The sequence below is a fragment of the Chenopodium album genome, chromosome 14, assembly GCF_948465745.1.
Source record: "Chenopodium album chromosome 14, dcCheAlbu1.1, whole genome shotgun sequence".
Taxonomy (NCBI): domain Eukaryota; kingdom Viridiplantae; phylum Streptophyta; class Magnoliopsida; order Caryophyllales; family Amaranthaceae; genus Chenopodium; species Chenopodium album.
Window position 1 is genome coordinate 15,315,039 of NC_137847.1, and position 22,183 is coordinate 15,337,221.

At 31.8% G+C, this 22,183-nt stretch overlaps 1 protein-coding gene across 1 annotated transcript; it reads right to left on the bottom strand.

Annotated features, from left to right (window-relative positions):
* Positions 1–537: 537 nt before the first annotated feature.
* On the bottom strand, positions 538–2,580 carry LOC145577835 (7-methylxanthosine synthase 1-like). Its single transcript, XM_081635270.1, has 2 exons — positions 2,485–2,580; positions 538–897 (listed from the first exon to the last, which is right to left on the bottom strand). The coding sequence occupies exons 1-2, from the start codon at positions 2,578–2,580 to the stop codon at positions 538–540; spliced, it is 456 nt and encodes a 151-aa protein (XP_081491396.1).
* Positions 2,581–22,183: the final 19,603 nt, after the last annotated feature.

Consider the following 22,183-nt stretch of genomic DNA (forward strand, 5'->3'; position numbering starts at 1 on the left):
CTCCATTTAATCATTCATATAAATATTTTTTAAACCAAGCCTATGTAATGTTATTGTTATTCCCCTTTTTTACTTGGTCATTGGATTTGTTTAGTAACTATAGTTCCAAATTTGTGTAATTGGTAACTTATCTTTGTTATTTTTTATTCGACCTGCTACATTATCATGTTCGCCAATACATAAATCTAATCATCAATATATTTACAGTAATTTCTAATAATTAAGTGAAAATTATAATCAATAGATACTGTGATGAGATTTATTAAGACGATTTAAACAAAAATCCGCATGGCTATATTTTAACTTAATCATAAATCACAAAGGGCGATCAAAGATGAGTGTGATTATCTACGCAATCGTTTATGTACTAACAAGAAGGCAAATCCCACACAAACCTTAGTAGAACCTACTAATTAAGAGTATAATTAATTACTACACACATTGGCCTAATTGTGTTCACTTAGACCAATATTATTCGAAAATTATAGCAACTACCAGAAACCATGCTTATTATTACCGAGCTTAGAATGCTTTTCTTCACTTCCTTATCAAAGAAACGACCTGATGTAAGGTATAAAGCTCATCTCTGGCGGACAAGAATTTGCGGACAAGTTCTATAAAACGCCGGAAAAACTCTTTAGCAGCTCCCTTACCAATTTTCTCCGATATCATGTACTCACATCCTGATATCACTGGCCCTGCCACAAACCTTGCTCTCTTATGCTCATCAATATCTTCTCTCGACTCCGATATAGGTACATCCCATAATACGCTAAAGGTTTCATGCTTGTCAATGAAAAAGGATCCTTGATCCAGCACCAACTTATTTACTTCATCCACGATAGGGGGGTAGAAGGGAAGGTTAAAATTGTTGGCTTTTTCTTCATCAACCAAGCCCTATATAATGCGAGGCAATATTTATGTATTAATACTAGTATAATTTTATGAGCTCGTGTTATCCATATAATTAAATTAACTTAGTGATAATTACAAGATAAAGTTGTGGATGATTTAGAATGTGATCATATGATGCATAAATATTATTGGATGCTTGAATACTTGAATGTCCATAAAAAAAGTGCACAATAATTTTCAGTATTTTTGGATGTCTATTCTTTTATAAATAATAATTATATCTATATGACTATTTATATTTATATGTTAAAAGACATTTTTTATAATTAATATTGTACATCTATTATAAATTTGTTTTAAAATGATCAAAAGTTATCCTAATATATATGAAAGTTACCCTAATTTAAATAAAAGTTAAATGAGTAAAAATAATTCTATATGAGTTAAAGGAAGTATGTCCACCTTACATTTGTTAGATACGGAGTAGTATATTTTTAAAACAAAATAATCTCAATGTATTTTATTAAGTGTTACACTTACCAAATACAATCGTATTTTATAAGTATTACCTTCATTTTTTGGCAAAAAGCTACTCCATGTGTCCCAAATCAACTGAGACATTGGACTTTTTTTTCCCTTCTTCTTACTACTGATATATAGCTTTGATCCTCTGACTTTAATTGTTAACTAACATAATAAAAACATATTTTGTCATAAAATATATTGTTAGATAGGTATTAATATAAAGTTTCATAATATAAGTTTCATTCATATTTAATTATATAAAAAGGTCAAATTAATGTGTCAACATGTGTGTAAAGATACCGTATCAATTATTCTTGGACAGAGAGAGTATATTACAATATTCTATATCTTTGCTCTAATGGTCTCCACCACTACTATTTTTTAATATCATTTCTCTCATATCACATTCATTATTTTTTAATAAACTATGAACCATACTATTTTTTTCCCATTATTAAATACTATTTCTTTAATAAACTATGAACCAACTTTACTCTTATTTCATTTAAGTCGATTAAAGTTGTCTTTGCTATACGCTGGTAAAATTGTAACACTTAAAAAACACGGAGGGAGTAGAATATTTGTAGTTTACCATTTTAAAATGTAAAATATCTTGGATGTTAGTATTTATCTTACTTTTTTTTTAATCATTTTGATTAATTATTTTTGTGATTCATGTTGATACCTTGTTTATATTAAATTTTGGTGAATAAATAAAACATTTATTTAGTTATCAACAACTGTAAGCTCAATTTTAATGATAAAATTATTGACATGTATTCTTTAATAAAATTTAAAAATAACATGTGATAATTTTTATTTATCTTAGTGATAAACATGTATTCTTTGATAAGCTTATACATAGAATTCCACCAATTTAGCATTTTTACATTTTTTTTTTGGAAAGAATTTAGCATTTTTACTTCGTTCTTTTAAAATGTTGTAAAATAAGCTAAGATTAACAATCAGGGGAAGTAATTGGGAGTACCTCATTAAGCATATCAAGTATGACCATGTTCTTAGTTTGAGTATCCACATTTGATGTGGTCCATGAGTTTCAGAACTGGCCATTATGTTGATAATCATCCTACCTCCTTCAACTACCTCTTCCCCACGACACTTCAAAAATGCAGTAAAGTCCGTCGCAAACATGTAACCCTTCAGTAATGAAGCCCCGTCTTTATCGAACAAATCCGACATATAACAGATGTACAATATTCTATTGTACATCTGATTTATTTAAAAGTTCGTCTTAAGATATTTGCTCCACTTTTCATTTCCGGTCGTTTTAAAATACTTGATCTATTTCCTTATTTGGAAAGTTTTTACAATATTTAATTTATTTCTCTCAACTAGTAGACCAACATAAATCATATTTTATTAATTTTATATTATCTCTCCTCCAATTCTCTCAACTACCCCACAACCTCCATATTTTATTACTCGTATTTTCTCCAATTTCTCCTAAAACTCAATGCATGGAAAAATAGAACAAGTATTTAAAAACGAAGGAAGCAATGTTCATAATATTTAGACCGTGATATTTAGACTTATTTTTAGCTCATTCAAAGTTAGTTTTAGTTCAATCCAGCCAGCTATATATTAAAGAGAATAATGCCTAACTATTAAATCTGAAACTTTATTGTAAGGTGATGAGAATGCACCCTAAATAAGGTTACAAGTAAAATTTAACAGGAGTTTACTCGGGGAATTCTACTATGGTCATCTTGAAAAATGACCATAGATATGCTTTACTTTGATTGGTTAAAATCTCCTTTCATTAAATTGTTGGTCAAACTTACTTTTCTTATTTTTCTATTTTTATTTCTTTTCTATTTTCTGATAATTATATTTTTCTTTTCCGAAATTCTTTTTTTTTTTTTACTTTCGAAATTATTTTACAAAAATCATCTATAATTAAATCCAAAAATTAAATTAAATTAAAAAAATAATCAAAAAGTGTTCTTTAATGTTCTTCGTGTTCTTCATGCTTATTCAATGTCCTTCATCTATGGTTCAAGTTAACATCTAATTAATTTTCTGTTTCTTTTAGTCGTGATTGCGCAACGATTGACATTAAAGACATGGGCAGATTCAAACAGCAAATTCGAAATTTATATTTTCTCGAATTTCGATATTGAGCGCAAATGGGATTGATTTTTAATCCTTGAATAATTAGATTTTATTGTACAAAGTCCATCAATTGATGCGAAATCATCGGTTTTGTGAAATCGAATTCAAAATTTTATTAAGTTTTTCAAGAATCTGGGTTTGACAGGACTAAGAAAAAACCGATACATTTTTTTTTTCGAAACCTGTTTGATAAAAAAAAAACGCTTATGTTAATCTAAATTTTGTTTGTGTATATGTAATTAACACAAATACATATTGGACAGTACCTGTATGAAACATCTCTAAAATCTATTGGTTACGACCATACGTAACATTGGACATTACCAATTATTAGTATAAAATTTACTTTGAATGCTATTTATTTACGCTGAACCCAGACAAATATCTAAATGAATCTTATATAAATATTTGATTAAAAGATTATGATCTCAATATCTTTTAACTTAAGAAATTTTATTCAAATATTAGGAAATTTGTATAATGTGAGGGGATCTTATCATTATCTTTTCCTAAAATATTATCTTTTGAATTTTGAAAAGATTATCTTTCAAATTTTAAGAATCATTTTAAACATTATCGTTAGGTTTTTTCGCTGAATCATTCTTGCACACTATTCAACCAAATTTGTTTTAGAACTTGCACAATTACAATTACCTTTGGAACTCAAATCATGGTTAAGAAAGCAGAAGTAAGTATTTTCTAAATTGATTTGAATTTTTTGAACAATTTTTCATTTACGAATTTGTGTAAAACTTTTTAATGTTTTGAATGTAGTAATTTAGAACATTAATTTATCTATATAAGGTTTATGTTGTAATTTTTTGAACAAACTATACAATTTTGTTAGAATTATTCAATTCTTTATTAATGAATTTAAATTGGATATAGAGTTTATGTTGTAAACAATTTAATTCATATACAATAGTTAAATCCCATCTTCACATCACTCATGATCTATTCTTTTTTATTGTAGAAAAGTAGTGCAATGGAGAAAGATATTCACTGCAAATTGTCAAAAATTGAGTTAACATGAAATAAACTCGTAGTTGAAGTTGCTAGTATATCACAGAGTATATCAAAGGTTCCAGAATCAATTGATTGTAAGAGTGACAAAGAAGGCAATACCGTCGGTAAAACTCCGCATCGAAATCGTTCGTATTCTCCTTTCTTAAGCTTCGATGGTGAGCTAATAGTAAGCTCACGTGTCTCAACCACTAAACGAAAGCTAGATGTGAATGACACCGGCGACGAAGTCGAGGTAGAAGAAAAACACTTTGCAGGCTTCGATGTTGATTCATTTGACATTAGAAATATCCGTTTCACTGAGCCTCAATTTCCCCCGGGTCTGGAAGCACTCAAGGACCTTAATGAGGATGAAGATAGTGAAGGACAAAAAAACAACAGAGAAAGTGAAAAGCCCTGACATCAAAGTGAAAACTCCAAAGTCAAAAGCAATAACAACGACTGATAAAGGTGAATCAGAATCAAACTCGGAGAAGAGGCCGCTTAGGAGGCCAAGGCAAAGACAATTGAGTCAAATTGTCGATAGCGCTGTGATTTTGGAAAATGTAAATAATTGGTTATCTTGCAATCTAATGTTGGTTATTACATTTATAAACTTCAAATATTATTGTGTTTAAACTTTTGCTCCCCATTTACTGAAACAGGTAGCATCATCATCATCAAAGCCAAAAAAGGAGAAGAAAAGCAATGCAAAAGCAAATGGTAGACACGTAATTTCCATCAATTTGTACACGCAACTAAATTTGTGTACTGGCTACAAACCAATTACATACAATATTATGTATTAATACTTTCTAAAAGGTATTCACTAATAGTGTTACCTGTAATTACATAATCAGTTGTTACTAATATCATAGCCCTTTTTAAACCATGTACTACAGCAACCTGTTCATTCAAAAGTAGTAACACGCTCGGCCGAGAAGGAAAACCAAACTATCTCTGAAATGGTAAGGAAATTTCCAAAACCTTACTTATTTGATCAATGTTGTGTGCGAGTTACAGCGTTTAACAATAACCTCTGTAGGCCAAATCATCAAAATCAAGGAGGCTTAAGAAATGCACGTCTGAAGCAATCACTGAAGAGGTGATATGTTGTTACTTTGATAATTTTATTTGGCAAAGACATAAACACTAAATTGGATATTACCTATATGCAATGTATAGTTATATGTGTTCTAAAGTCTTTTGCATAATCCTCAGGGACAAAGAACTGCGATTGAAGTACATAGTGGTGATGATAATGGGGGTACGTTTCAGTTACAGGAAGAGTGTTTACAACAACCATTATATCTTAATTATATATCACAGCTATCACCCTTGGAGAAACAGATATGTATACAGGTTGAGAAACCGGAAGAATCTGACGAATTCTATTGTACAAAAGATCAATCATTTATCAGGTTGTCTGTGGGTAAATCTTGGTGTTTGTATCCAGATATGTGGTTAAGTAATCAGGTATCCTACTATTAAAAATTCCTCATTGAATTTGTTTTGGGGAACATGACATTTATTTATTTTCAATTGCAGCTCATAAATGTTTATCTGTATGATAAGCTAATGGGGTTAAATGACACAACTATGCTCATTTTGCCAGCATCATTCCAGTTAATGTCTAAAATTAAAGTAGGACATTTCCAGTACATAGTGTTTATTTTTCATTGTTGATATGATTTCGGATGATATATGTTGCTTGTAGACTTTAGTAATGAAGTCAGATCCACGATGCTCGCATTACATAACTCCATCCATTCTCGGTTACTGTTCCAAAATTTATGAAGCTTTTTACAGCTTGTGGATCTCACCAAGATTGAACAGGTAGGAGATATTTGAGATATGCAAGCTAAGTTTTGTCCAACCTAAAATTTTAATGTCTTTAATGATATGTGTGTCACAAATGTGTTTGGTCATCTGATATTCATACCCGTTAGAGAATCTTTTGCAAATCATTGGTTCCTATTGGTATATCATGTCTCTATTAGAAAGGTATACATCGTTGATTCGCTAAAGATCACTGACAAACAACACCTTCTTACTATGGATATGGTAACTATTTGACTTTATAGTTTATGAATATGGTAACTACCACTGACAGAAGATACCAGATACCTTTTCTGAAATTGATTGTGTTTCTGAATTTGTGCTTAGATTAACTTTGCTGGCATTACAATGCGAAGAAATCCCTTGGGTCGATTTTTCAAAGACTCCAAAAATATTGTATTTGATGTTTTAGATGTTTAGAAACAACCAAATGGGTAAATCTAACATCATTCCATTTACCTAAATGTTTTCATTATTCTTCTTTAGCTAATTTAACTACTTTTTGTTATTCAATCATGATTGTGGAATGTATGTCTTGAAATATATCAAGTGTGGTGATATTAGGGCCATGAAGAAATTACCTACACGGTATGGATGATGTTTTACTACTTGTTATACATAATATTTGCTATTATTGCAAATTTTCTAACTCCCTTTTTTTTGTGTATTTGACCAGACAACTGACATGCGTGTTGAACGATTAAAGTACTTGGCAAGGCTTCTTCTTAACAAGCACAACATTGAAAGTAACATCGAGAGGTTGATTGTTGATACTTCCGTCTGAATATGAAAGCTATAGCTGACACTGTTCAGTCTTAGATTATGTTTTCAAGTTTTTACTCAAATTCATATTGCAACTTCTACTTTGACAAGTTATTCAATAATGATTCAATTCTTTATTAATATTGTAACATTTATTTTGAATATGCAATGCCATTTTTAATCAATTGATAAAACAACAAAAAAAAAAGAAAAGAAAAATCAATACACGTATTTCAACAAAGTAGATGATGTAATAATTATTTATGGATAGAGCACTGATAATCTAATAAAATTATAGTTTATACATGTAAAAGGTAATGTCCTGTTACACTATTACGCAATACATTTTTAAATTTTCTATAATGAATAATCACTTTTTAAAATGTTCGTGTATTGAAAATGTCATACTTTAATTTTAGGCATTACATTAAAAAATATACAATACAATATCATTTACAATAAAAAAAATAAAAGTTCACAACAGAAGGAATAAATTGTTAATAGGTCATGTCCTGTTGTAGTGATGCACAATACATAAGATAATTATTATTATGAACCTTGACATTTTCTAAATTTAAAAACAATTTTAGATTCAAAAGAATATCTATATAGTATTAAAGTTAAAGAAAAAATTCAATGTTTGCATATTGGATATGTCCTACTTTAGTTTTAGGAATTACAATAGAGAAAATATACGATATAATATCCTTTCTAATAAAAAAAATGCAAGTTCACAACAGAAGGTATAAATTGTAAGTAGGTAATATCCTGTTGCAATTATGTGCAAATCATAATATAATGACTTCTTCTAAATTATAGTAACTGACATTAAATAAAAAAAATTCAATGTTCGTTTATTGGAATTGACCTACTTTAATTTTAGGCATTGCATTATAGAAAATATACAATAAAATATCCTTTCCAAAAACAAAAAATACAAGTTCACAGAAAAAAGAATAAATTGTAAATAGGTAATGTCCTGCTCCAATTATAAGCAATACATAATATATTTTCTATTATGAATATATGAATTTTTCTAAATTAAAAACAAGTTTATATTTAATAAAAATATCTATATAGTGACAAACGTTAAAGAAAAAATTATATGTTTGTTTTGGAATTATCCTACTTTAATTTTAGGCATTGCATTGTCGAAAATATACAATAATATATCATTTCCAAACAAAAAAATACAAGTTCACAGCAGAAGGTATAAATTGTAAATAGGTAAGCAATTATAAGCAATACATAAAATACCTTGCAAAAAGAAGTTTTTAAAACTAATTGTGCACATCATTTGGAAAAAGTTAAATTTAAAAACGTATTTGAAATAATTATTTTTGCCAAATTAGTAATCTAACAAAAATTTAAAGCATTTAACACCCTCATACATATAAATAACATATAGAATTACATAAAGTTATAAAGCATACCTTGTCCATATTATACTAAGAAGACTTAAAAAAAAACGAAAATAAAGTTGTCCATACAATACACACCGACCAAAAGATAATATGTAATGACCATAATTCCAATATGATAAAGCCAAACTAAAAAAAAAACAGGGGTAACATCAACATATTCACTGATCAGCAACCTCATCATCATTTGTAGAGCCATGAGGTAGAACTTCTTTTGGTTGCTTAACCGTCGATGAAACTCCACCTTCCACAATGCCGTGACCTTCCTCGGCTCCACTGTCCTTGGCGCCACCATCTTCTCCACCAGCCAAAAGGTCCTCAGCTTTCTCAAGTGATTTGTCTTCAACAACATCGAGGCCCTCAATCTCCTTTTCAAGCACTTCTTCTGGTAGTTTGTCAGTTAATGCGTCTGACTCGATGGCAAAATCCTTTTTCGGATCTTCAATTGATGATGTTACTCGGGAAATGACCAATTCAATGCTATCTATTTCATTCCCCTTCTTCATCAGTATAACTTCAGGGATACTCTCTTCTTGCTTCTGGTCATCCTTCTTCCCCTTCTGTTTTTTCTTTGAAGATTTCTCCTCGGTTTCCCCAGTGTTTTTCTCCTTCACACTCTTTGATTTTTCCTTTGTTTGTTCTTCCTCAACTCCACCCTCAACTACACTGTCTTGATCCAGTGTTCCCTTTCTCACCTTCCCTTTTTTTTTTCAGTCACTTTTTCTTGAACTTCCTTAACATTTTTCTTCTTCCTTCCTTTCGACACAGTCTTTGTTTTTTCAGCCTCCTCTTCTTCACTTTCTTCATTTGCCTCCTTCATGGCCTTCTTCCCATTGCCTCTTTTTTTTTTTTTTTTTTTTTTTTTTTTTTTTTTCTTCTTCCCCACTCTCATCATCAACTGCCTCCTTCATGGCCTTCTTCTCCTTGCCTCTTTTTTTTGGTTTTTCTTCTTCCTCACTTTCATCATCATCTACATAATCACCCGCACCAGTATCACCCTCATCTTCATAATCACTAACACTTTCCTTTTCTGCAATTTTTCCTTTCCCCCTACCTTTCTTTTTCAACTTCGGTTTATCAATAGTTTCTTCGCTTGCTGCTGACGGCAAATCTGCTAAATAACTCCCCAACAACCTTCACATTTGATTCGTGGTTGAACCCCATCTATCAATCTTATCCTGAATTAAGTTAAACCCCTTCTCGACCATTTCTTGAAATGGTGGTGGAGCCTTTCCAACAATTTGTGCTTTTTCCTTGTCGATCACCCCCATTAACTGCATTGCACACAGATATCAGTTTACATTATAAACAAACATATTATAAACAAACATATTAGAGCTTACTTTACTTGTCTTGTAGCCATCCTTCAAACCGTTGATTAAGTCATGCAAATTCTTCATGTTCGCATCACTCCAGTCCCTAATCTGAGGTAAATCATACTTCCAAATGTTATACAATCCATCCCTAGGGGAAAACTCACAAAATATTTCCTGCATCAAGAATAACAATCAAACTTTGAGTAGGGGTTTACACCGTGTTGTGGTGTACACTATGTCCAAAAATGCGTCCAAATTCATAAGCGCGTGAGAAAAAACGTGGAAAAGACATAGGAAAGCACCGTGACACGGTGAAGAATACCGTATCACGGTACAAGGCACCGTGCCACGTAAGCATACCCCGTGACGTGGTGTGCAATACCGTTGCGCGGTAATTCCAGATTTTTACACGTTTTTAAAACTATGATAACTTTTGATCCGTAACTCGGAATAAGACATATAATATATCGTTTGAAAGCTTATAAAGTCTACTTTCTAACCCAATTAGAATCAGGTCAAAATATTTTTTTAGGTTTTATGATATGGCCGTTTTAGTGAAAGGGTGTCGGTTTTGGGCCGAGTTTAGTATTTTGCTCATATCTTTTTCATTTTAAATCAGAAATTGGGCTTATGATATATCGTTGGAAAGATTATTGAAAGGCCTATACAACCAAATAATATTTGGATCAAAATTATAGGGAAAAAAATCAGTTAAGCTCTATTTTGTGATGTGCACACGAAAAGTGGAAAGTGAGTTATGATTTGGGGAAATGGACTAAAAATTGGGTTGGTTTATGAAATGTATTGAATGGAAATATGGATTTAGCACTCCAAAGATTAGATACTCAACCCGACTAATTGGACTAAAAATTGGGTTGGTTCATCATTGGGTTTGGTTTCGGGGAGATATTTTTAGGTGTCTACAATTAGTATCATAATATTATTGTTTAGTAACACAATAGTGGAATTAATTAATATGCACTAAATACAGTTTGGCGTCTAAGCTTTCTTCTCAGTCAACCTTGCATTTATGCGCCTAAACCTAAATTGGTTAAAAAAAAGGCGCCTAAACCTAAATAATTCCCTCACCCCTCCAATTTTCCCTCTCTTTTTTTTGGCTAGCAGTGACATGGAAACTTCTCATTGGAAGTTTATGTCTACCCCAAATAAACCAAGTTTATGTGTAGCTTCTCTCTTACTCCCTCTGTCCCTATTTTTTTTTTGCCCTATTTGACTTTTCACAATTTCCAAGACGCATATTAAAACCTATATAACTTCACTTATATACATGTAAAAACATTAAAACTTGATTTTAAAAAAAATATAAATGAGACAAATCTAACAAGATCCCACATGACAATATCTCTTGTTAATTAATGGAAATTTATGGTCAAAATTTTTGAAGTTAGTTTGACCTATTTATTTACTATGGGGCAAAATAATGGGGATAGGTGGAGTATTAATTTTCTTTTTTTGTCAGCTCAATCGGTTAGGGACGGTGCTGATAACGTGATCTAAAATAAAGAGAATAGAGAAATTGGGAAGACAAATATATACCTACAATGTAATTAGGGTTTAATTAGTGGACAACAAACCCGAGATTAGATCAAGAATTCCAGAATGATACAGAGTTATAATGGTGTTTGGGCCAAGTCCATTGTCCTAAGCCCAGTGACCTAAAATCACGAAAATATCCCCCATGATCTAGCCCATCATTAATCATTGCAAAGTACAGATTTACCCTTAACCTGTCTGAATAAGTACAACTTCTGCCACTTGAAAGTACAACTATAAATAGCTCTCCAATCATTAATGATGGTAACTTTTTCCTAATTCTCACTCTTTCTCTCTCTACTTTCTGTGGTACCTGGTTTTTAGTGGACAAATATTAGTCTATAAAGATTCCATTTAAGTGTCTGATAAGACTTATAAACAAAACTTAGAGTCGCCACCTCATTTTTATCCGAATAAGGACGGATTTTAAAACAGTCAATTTTAAGAAATAAAACTAAAAAAAAATCAACTGTTAACTCTAGAAAGATAAATAAGGTACAGGATTTGGGGTTTAGGTTAAGAGAATCGAACGTCTGGAACTCATATTCCCTTCCGTTCTAAGGAACGACCTCTTACTATTGCGTTGTTAAAAATCAAGTTTTAAGACATGTTAATCACACAAAAAAATGATATAATAATTAATATAAGGTAGGTTTGAGCACCAAAGTTGCACTACGTACCGATCATAGTGAGATTTTGAATTCACTCACGGATCAAAACCTTCGTAGTTCGGACAGATGCCATGTTTTAAATAACCAATTCCATTGGGTTTTTAATTTGGGTAGTTGACATAAACGTCATTTTTTTGTAAGTGGGATCTTAGTGATCTTTGACGGATTCACTCATAAAAGTAAAATGAACCACCTTGGTTGAGGAAAAATCACCCCGATTAGTGATCACCAAAAATGTCTTTTGAAGAAGACAATTCAACAAATGCGTCCCAATTGACGACTTTTTTAGTGGGTCAAGGTATTTTTGGAAGTGAAACTGTAAGGGTTCACTGTATAATCTCACTTTGGGTTTAAAAACACTCAAGGGTAATTTTTGTAAGGTTTTAAAGGTTATGTGTTTAGGCTTAATGGAATTGACCAAGTAAAACACGACACCTGTCAAGGTCTTACTTCCAAATAAAAGGGAACAATAAACTATTTAATCATATCCGATTGTCAATTAATCCATCGGGTAATTATAATAGGATATAAGCTTATTTTTATGGAGATGGATAATTGTTACAACCTTATACAACTAAATAGTTAATCTTAACCTCATGTCTGGAATGAGGCCATAACCTTATATTAACTATCATTAATTAGTAAAACAAACAAGCAAAGGTAAAATTCATTCTTGTGTCGCAAAAGGGTTTGAAATAAGAAGGTTCACAAAATTATAAATTTTTTTAAATTTTGTTAAAACTCTTATTTCTGAAGTCGTCTTAAAATAAAATTAAAGTTCTTAAGACATCACTTATTTCAAAAGTCATTTTTTAAATAATATTAAAGATTTTTTTTAAAACAACAACATTTTGAATTAAAGTTTATTAATAACTCTTATTTCTAAAGTCATCTTTAAAATAAGATTAAAGATTTTAAAACGCTTTTTTAGAATTGAAGATTGTGAAAAACTCTTATTTCTAAAGTCATCTCTAGATAAAATTAAAGTTACTTAAAACTCTTAATAAGTAAAGTTTTATAAATTTAAATACATGATATAGTGTAATATAGGTTCCATGACACCATTAGTTTCTTGAAAATAAATTAATATAATTTTTTTTTTTAAAAAAAGAAAGAAAAACGTGCCTATTTCACCTCTTTGATAGCTTAAACTAAAAAAATCATTAAAAATCATAGAAAAATCGAAAAAATTATTGTGAGATACGGTTGGAAAGCTCTTGAAAATTTCAATCACTTGAGCTAAAGAAATAGAACTGCTTCTAGACGTAAGGGTTGTTTCATAGGCCATCTTTGGGACGTGGTAAGTAACTCTTCTCTCTTGAACATCCTTTACACAAACTCTTAATTCCTTAGGTCTTTAAGCTCACTTTAATGAGGAAATTATTTTTAAAAAATATATCTTAGACAAACACATGAATGTATTAACCTTTCATATTTAAAATGCATTAGAAAGAGATGCAATGCAAAATGCAATTAACCCCTCCTCTTTGTAACCTATCACCTCACCAATAGGCTTGACTTTCTAATTTGGAGTAATGAAAGATTTAGGGCTAATTTAGCACCTAATATCGTCAAACCCCTATTGATATCATCACATGGAAACAAACACATTAGTTAGCATAATAATAATTAAGGAAATTAAGAAAGGAATAGAGATAATACCTTGAGCTAGATGTAGCAATTTTTTGGATAACCTCTTTTGTTTATCAAGGATGAAAAGGTGATAACTCCTTAATTAAAATGCAATGAAAGAGACTAAGTGATATTTTTTGGAATTTTGAGATATTAAAAGAAATTAGTGCAAAATAAAGCTAATGAAATTTTTTTGTTTTGATTTTTGATTATAGAAAATAAACTTAAAAAATAAAAATAAATCTTAAGAAATAAATTTTTTTTTGGTTTTATTATAGAATAGGACTACTTAACTAAATAACTAATTTTTTTAACAAAGATGAAAATAACAACAATACTTGAACTTGAGATATTTTTGTGTTTTTTTTTTTATTTTTTTTATATAGGAATTGAAGATAATAACAATACTTAAAAAAAAATAAAAATAAAAATAACAACTTAATTATATGATGCTTTTTATAAGCTAATAAATTAAAAATAAAGCTAAATTAGAGAGATTTTAACTAAAGCAAAATTTTAGAGGAGAATTTTTTAGAGAGAATTTTCAGAGAGAGAATTTGTAGGAAATTTTGGTGTCTTAAAATGAGAAAATTAAGGGGGTATTTATAGGAAATAAAGGGGTTAATTTGTAAATAAAAAAAAAGTAAATAAAATATAATTCAAGGATTATAAAGGTAAATATCAAGATTTTGGTAATAATGAGAATCTTGATATTAAATTCTTTCGTTTTATGTGTAACAAACTACATAATCTGTTTTGCATCACTTAAACTGATAACATAAAGAAAACCGTAATAAAATCAACTCTAATATTCATATAATAAAAAGGTTCTAAAATGCCATGGTATTACAAAAAAGAAAATATATGACCAAGTCATGTCACAACTCAAAAATAATACTCACATGGTATACGATAACAGAGTGCCTAAATTTATTTAGTGACTACTATACTCACCAAGGTACTAAAACAACTCTTATAAAATAAAAATCAGCTCTGAGATGTCAGCTCTAAAAGTTACACAAAGACATTAGGTTACAATACTAGTAGGGTTGGACATAATATTTCAGAGTTTATATATAAAAAAAATAACCCCTGCCCTTATTAGATAGTACATATAAATTTACCCAAAAACATCTAAACATACGACAAAACCTTATAAATACGAGCATTTCAAATAATAACCCTTACTAAAAGAATAAAGTAAGGTAAATCATATAAAATCATAAGATTGACATGGTCAAAGTGAAAATACACTATGTAAAATCATACAATATTAAGTCATACGACATAAATTTAAGGTAGTCAAGGGTAAAATATATTCCCTTAACCGAATGACCTTTAAAAAAAAGATGAACTCTTATCTTGCCTCACTCTACTAAAACACAAATTTATACTTATCATAGTCGTAAAAAAAAGATAAAAGATACAAAACTAGATTAAAACAACAGGAAAACAAATAAAACAGAAGACCAAATTCACGTCGGCAACGCAAATTAACGTAACAGAAAATACTATTTGAATAGTGTCAAATAGTGTTTGAATAGTGTCAAATAGTGTTTTGAATAGTGATATGCAATATGTGACGCGTATGAAATCCAGCTGTCCCAATTAGCGTAAGATAAATATTGATACAATTGATCCAATATTGAAATTTATTGGATACAATATTAACCGCGGGGGATAAAAAAAGGTAACGTTATTTCACTATTGACAATGTTCATCAAAATTGACGAAAGGATACAAAAACTAGACTGAAATAACAAGTTATAAAAAAAGATAAAAAAAAAGATAAAAGATAAAAATAAAAAATAAAAAAAAGAAGAAGAAAAGAAAGAAAAAAATAAATAAATAAAAGAAGTTACATACCACTATGGCCTACGGTGGTTTGGTGTGCACAAAACAACAAAAACAAAGGTGAAAAAAAAAGAATACAAGATCCGCAGTACACGCTGCATCCATACGCTGCATCAACAGTAAATTGAAACAAGAAATTCAATATGATTGCTCCAGTATAATTACTAAAATACATATTGCATTATTTCATTGTACACGTAACATTAACCATCAAATTCCCACTGTCCCGCAAATTACTCACATCCATATATCTATCATGCTAGATAAATATTGGTACAATTGGCCCAAATTGAAATTTATCGGATCCAATATAGATTGAAGGAAAATAAAAAAAAGGTGGTATTATCTTAGTCCACAACTCATAATGGTAAAAAGTGTTCACTCAAGAAAGGGAATGTTTGTCATTTCCCTACCTTGGTCGGTCATGGGTCTTTAGAGTAGTGGACTTTATAGGTAAACTGGCCAAATAATAGAGTAGTGCACAAATCGCAAAAAAAAAAAAAAAAAAAAAAAAAAAAAAAAAAAAAAAAGAAAAAAAGAAAAAAATAAATAAAATAAAATAAAATAAAATAAAAAACTCTAACAGTCTAAGTGAACATATGAATATACTAAAAGAAATTACCCTTATCCAAAATCTCCACTCACCACTTAATCTTATCTTCTTCCATCTTCCTCCTTACCCGAAAAAAACCAAACAAAAACCACCATTAAACTCGGCCAACATGTTTCAAGAAAACCAGGAAGATCAGCCTGTCTTCACCTTTGAGGAAGACATGAGGATGATAAGGGTGTACTTTATGTACATTGTGGGGCTAGGGGTCCTCTTAATGGCTGTATTAATTTACTTGTTAATCCATAAGTAAAGCCCGAAAATTACTTCAGTGGGGCAGGGTAAAAATACATGTAGTGTTAGCTGTACTTCAATATTTTGTAATTTAGTAGTTTAGAAGTACAAATTGTAACATGTATTTTGGAAATTATGAATAAAAATCATTATTATTACTCATTTTCTTCATTTTAAATAATAAAACAAACATCGTTAAGTTTATAAAAATATTTAGCAAAATAATAATAATTATTTGCAAAAAAACGATATCTATAATAATAAAAGATAATTAATAGTGATAATTACAAAAGTAGGATTAAAATTTGGTGTCTATAGATTGCCCCACATTGATTGAGTTAAAACGATAATCAATGTTTGAGAAAAGACACAAAATTTTGATGTATGTTTCTAAAAAAAAAGGAAGGAAAATCCCAATTGATTTTCATTTAAACATTGGCTTGGATGCAGTTGAAAAACTGGCTGAAAAATAGAGTGAAGTTCTCACTCAATTGCAACACAAATGTTGGCTTGGTGCAGTTGAAAAACTGGCTGAAAAATAGAGTGAAGTTCTCACTCAATTGCAACACAAATGTTGGCTTGGTGCAGTTGAAAAACTGGCTGAAAAATAGAGTGAAATTCTCACTCAATTGCAACACAAATGTTGGCTTGGATGCAGTTGATCAAAAACTAGCTGAAAAATAGAGTGAAGTTCTCACTCAATTGCAACACAAATGTTGGTTTGGGTGCAGTTAAAAAATTGGCTGAAAAATAGAGTGAAATTCTCACTCAATTGCAACACAAATGTTGGCTTGGGTGCAATTGAAAAACTGGCTGAACTTTGCACTAGTTTAATTTAGGCGGATGTTTAAAAGATCAATTTGCACAAGCTTGAGGGAAGATAACAATCATTCTTGAAAGAACATAATCTATGGATTTTGGATGCAAAAACATCAGGTGGTTTGGACTGAGTTTTCGGAAAAGTAAACTCCTTCGGCCTTTTCTTCCTGGCACCATTATCACCACCACCCCTATAAAAAGGGAGGTGATATTCATTCTTTCTACACCAAATCAATTCCTTCCTTCTTCTTTCAAGCTTCTTAAGCCATATTTCTTCTCTCCTCAACTTTTCTAAGAAAAAATGAATGCCATGTTTCAAGAAATCAATGAAATCAGTGGAGCTAGAAAGCTCTAACTAAAAGGGGTGGTAGAAAACATTTCTCCACCTCGCCTTTCCCCTTATACAAGTGTCTTTACCAGAACCATCACCCCTCTCCTATCTATTTAACCTCGGTATGATATGATTCATGCTGCTGTTGAATTTTGGGATGAAGAACGCCATGTTTTTCACTTTGGAGAGATGGAAATGACTCCCCTTCTAGAAGAATTGGAGGGTTTACTAGGTCTTCATAAACGAGGTCGTGTGATTACACCTCCTGACCAAGGGCAACTGATGCGGTCATGAGGGATTTGCTAGGTATACCGTTAAATATGGAAAGCAATTATCGTCTGCTTGACATTTTAATGTTAGAGAATTTCCTTGAAACTTTCTCTTTACCTCATTGGGAATTTGTCAACAATGAAAATTTCCAAAAGTGCTAAGAAAGAGCTTGCATCCTTTTATTGGTCGGCCTTGTTTTACTCAAGGAATCATTATTTTCCTGTCATGTTCGCTGCCTTTCTTTGTGATCGCAGATTGAGTCAGGGAACCGTTTAGGGCCTCTTATCCTAGGGGAACTTATGATGGGGCTTGACCATCTGAAACAAAATCCAGGGGGTTTTTTCAAAGGGTGTCCAATCGTGCTTCAACTCTGGTGATGTGAGAAATTCAAGCTGTCTAGACCACCTATTCGAATTCCTTACCAAACCCGACATATTCAGGAGAGAGGTTTTTTTTCCTATATTCCGTCAATGTTGCAACCATGGTGCATGGACAGACCTCTTTGCCGTAACTGATGTGGAATGGATCATTTCATTTCTCAACATAGATTCCATAACGATTAGCACTAGCAGGCGCAGAGGTGTTCAACTTCCAGGATTGTGTCGCATCACAATCTATCTTCCTTGGAGATGCTTGAGACAAGCGGGCCAACTCCAACGACTCCTAGAGCTCCATGAGCTCCCAGTGGTACCTTGTACCACCACCTATGAAATTGGTAATGTGGAAGCTCTTAGGGCATCATCTCGTGTATGGAAATTTGCACGAATGCTCCTAGCATTTCCAGTTCTTGAAGATGATGTTCCTACCGCGTCCTACACAACATGGTTGTTGGAGGACTTCGAGGACGATGCTTGAACAAATCCTCAGAAGGATTTCCTTATTGTACTTCAATACTTGTACTCGTGTTTCCCTTGTTTGTGTATTTTTAATTCCAAAAGAAGAAATCATATCTGAAGGCAATGGTCTTTCGGGCATGGTGTACATAGTTGTTGTTTTCATGGAAAAAAATGGTTGTAATCTCGCTAAAAAGTGAGGGAGTTTGTGTTATGTTTGAATAAAAGAAAAACTGTTTGTTTGTTGTAATCATATTTTGTTAAGTATCGACTTGATCATGATCTTTTAATAATAATGACTATTTCTACATGACCCTTAAGCATGCAATGCAAACATGAATGAAATCTAAACTTTAACATGATACACATATACCTATCTAAAGCTAGTAGGAGATTCACATTTTCTTTTTTGCGAATCTCACAAATACAACACTGTACCAATCAAGCATAATACTTTTTTAACTGATCAAGGTTGGTGAAATGAACAAACTCATTTCCATCCAGATCCATCAATTACCGCTCCTGCCGGTGTAAGATGTTTGACTAGAAATGGACCAGACCAGTCTGGCTTGAACTTTCCACATGGATCATGAATCGGTTCTCAATTTTCCTTAAGTTCCAAATCTCCTTTTTGTATGTTCCTTTCCCTGACCTTTTTATTAAAAGCCCGGGCAATGCGTCTTGATAAATTTGAATGTTGTGGAGGGCTTGTAACCTTCGTTCACTTGCTAAAGAAAGTTCATCGTATCGTTCTTTAAACCATTGTTCTTCAGATATCTCGCTTTCATTCATTACGCGAAGCGATTGATTCTCTGTTTTGATTGGAAGAAGTGGATCCATTCCATGTACCAAAGAATATGGAGTAGTCCCAGTTGGCGTTCGAATAGAAATTCTATATCCCCACAGTGCATAGGGCAGTTTATCAGGCCATTCTCGAGCCCTATCAGTCATCTTGGCGATTATCGTCTTGATGGTTTTGTTAGCTGCTTCAACAGCTCCATTGGTTTGAGGATGATATGGCGATGATTGTTGATGCTTGATTTTGTACTTCTCAAGGGTTTCTTTAAGATGGCCTTCAAATTGTTCTTGAGTTTTGGGTCGGATATTGTTTTCAACTTTTGTTCTTATTGGAGTGATGAGAGTAATGGGATCAAAATGGACTTTACAATCAGAAATTGGTGAAAATAAGCCTCTTAGAACTCCTTCCTTCAGATGGTCAGCCTGACAGGCTAAAGTCGTATCACCTAATCAAAAGTAATTCCTAAAACCACTAACTAAAATAGATAGGGAAGTAGGGTCGAATCCACAGGGAAACGAGCCTTTCTATTCCTAATTAATTAATATAATCTAGATTATAGAGTAACTAAATTATAGATATGATGAAATTAAACTTAAGGAGATAAAAGTAGGGAGAAAACAATTAATAAAAGCCTAGGGTATAGGTTCACCAATAAACAATATTCCAGGGTAAAACATAATAATCAATCATCAATGCATAAATTAATCAGATCATAAAGGGCTTTCGCTACGTATTACAATCACATAATTAATCTACAGGTATTAAATCTCATCTCTCGAATCTCGACTTAACCATTTATAAATTAACCTGCCTATTGAAACTAATCCTAAATATCAATTCTCATCTCTCGAATCTCGAATTAATATTTCTAAACTCATACATAAAAGACCAGCGCTAATCTAGTTGCAGAGCATTAAATCAATCAATAGGAAATTAATCAAGCATTGACAATCAACAACAATAATTTACCCCTTCATATTATTCATGGATCCCCATAAATCCTAGAAAGAAAACTACTCAGACATAATTAAAACTAAACTAATCAAAGCAATTAAACAAGGCATGATGAAAGAAATAAAGTAAATAACTGAGATTAAAGTAGAAGAAATCGTTACCAAAGTAATCGGAATTAAAGAGTTGAATTAAGAACAAAGTAGAGGACAAAGTTGTAGAGAGAGAAAATAATCTAAAACTAAGTAGAGAGAGAAAGTCTAAGAGAAGAAGTACCAAAACAAAAGCATTAATTCGTATTTATACAAAATAATTACTCCTAATTAAAACTAAGAAATTCCGCTGAACATAACTCCTCAAAATCTCGCGCCTGATCGGGCCCGCCTTTCTTTCATCATAAGCGTCTCCTGCGCCCGGCCGGCCGCGAGGCCTTTTTCTTCATTAACCCCGCCCGGTCGGGCGCGCCTTCGGGCGGGAGCTTCCTTGGCCGGGCAAGGACACTTGGGCAAGCTTGGACTTAGATTGAGCTCCGATTCTTTGGCCCAATCCGGATTTTCTCTTCGGGTCTTGAATACTCGGTCCAAATGTCTCAGAATCTCAAATGCTGAGCCCTTAATCACCGGTTCGATGACTCTAACCGTCCCTGGGCTATAAAGGATGGTCGTGCTCCTCCAATGCTCATAGTTGCTCCATAAAAATCCTGGGAAAATGCTCCAAAGGTGCAAATCCCTACAAAAGTCAACCAAAACTACGAAAACACTAGAAAACACCAGTTAGTAATAAAAGTGGCTCTAAAGAGCCAAAACACTACCAATTATGACAAGGGACGGGGGTAAAACACTATATAAAATGGACATATCACAGCCCAATCAATATCTTTCTTAAATACCGGTTTCTTATCGAACCATTTCTTAATAGATTCTTCATTCCTTGCTTCTGCAAAGAAAATTTCTAACCCAAGGAGAATTCTCTCTTTATCCAAGTCACACCAAGGTTCAGGAAACTCATAAAAAAACTCAGTGTCATTTTATAACACTAATTGCCCATTCAACGTAAGAGACTTCCTTTTCATAACATTAGAATTCATTTTTTCATTGAAACCCAAGCCATGACGATTTTGCTTATCAATTATTGGGATTGGGTGCCTCATGCCTTCGCCATTCCGTCCTAAACCAGTTCCTGGAACATAACCCATTTTCAACATTAATTGAAGTCCTCTGGTAAGTGTTTGTGGTATTGGATCTTGGATTTCTTGAATGGAATCCGGGGGTAGAGTAGACTTTCGAGTTTGGTTATTCATAGGTTGGAGAAGGATACCTAAACATGACATACTTGAGATTACGATTTCCTCCCCTTTTTTAAAAAAATGAAAATAAAAAGTAAATGATAAATGTAAAAATGCATGCAAGAACAAAGAAATATGTTAAGTTAGATAAGTTAGCAAGGTGTTCATTCTAAAAATCTTTTAATTATTTCGGGTCATGCCATAAGGCTGCCTACCCATCTCCAGATAGATTTTGTATTTTTTTTTTTTTTGGAGAATCAAACCCGTCGTAGTTCATAATGGAAGAAAAAAAGATTTTTTTTTGAAACAGTTGTACTCGATCAGAGTTGCCTACGTACCCCAATAACAATGTGCGTGCAAGTATAATTTTTGTGTATGATCATGAAATAGTGCTTTGGGGGATCAAGCTGTACATAGTTCTTTGTACCAAAAGAAAATATAAAGAGAAAGAAAAAAATGCTTGGTTTACAAAGTTCATACTACCCCT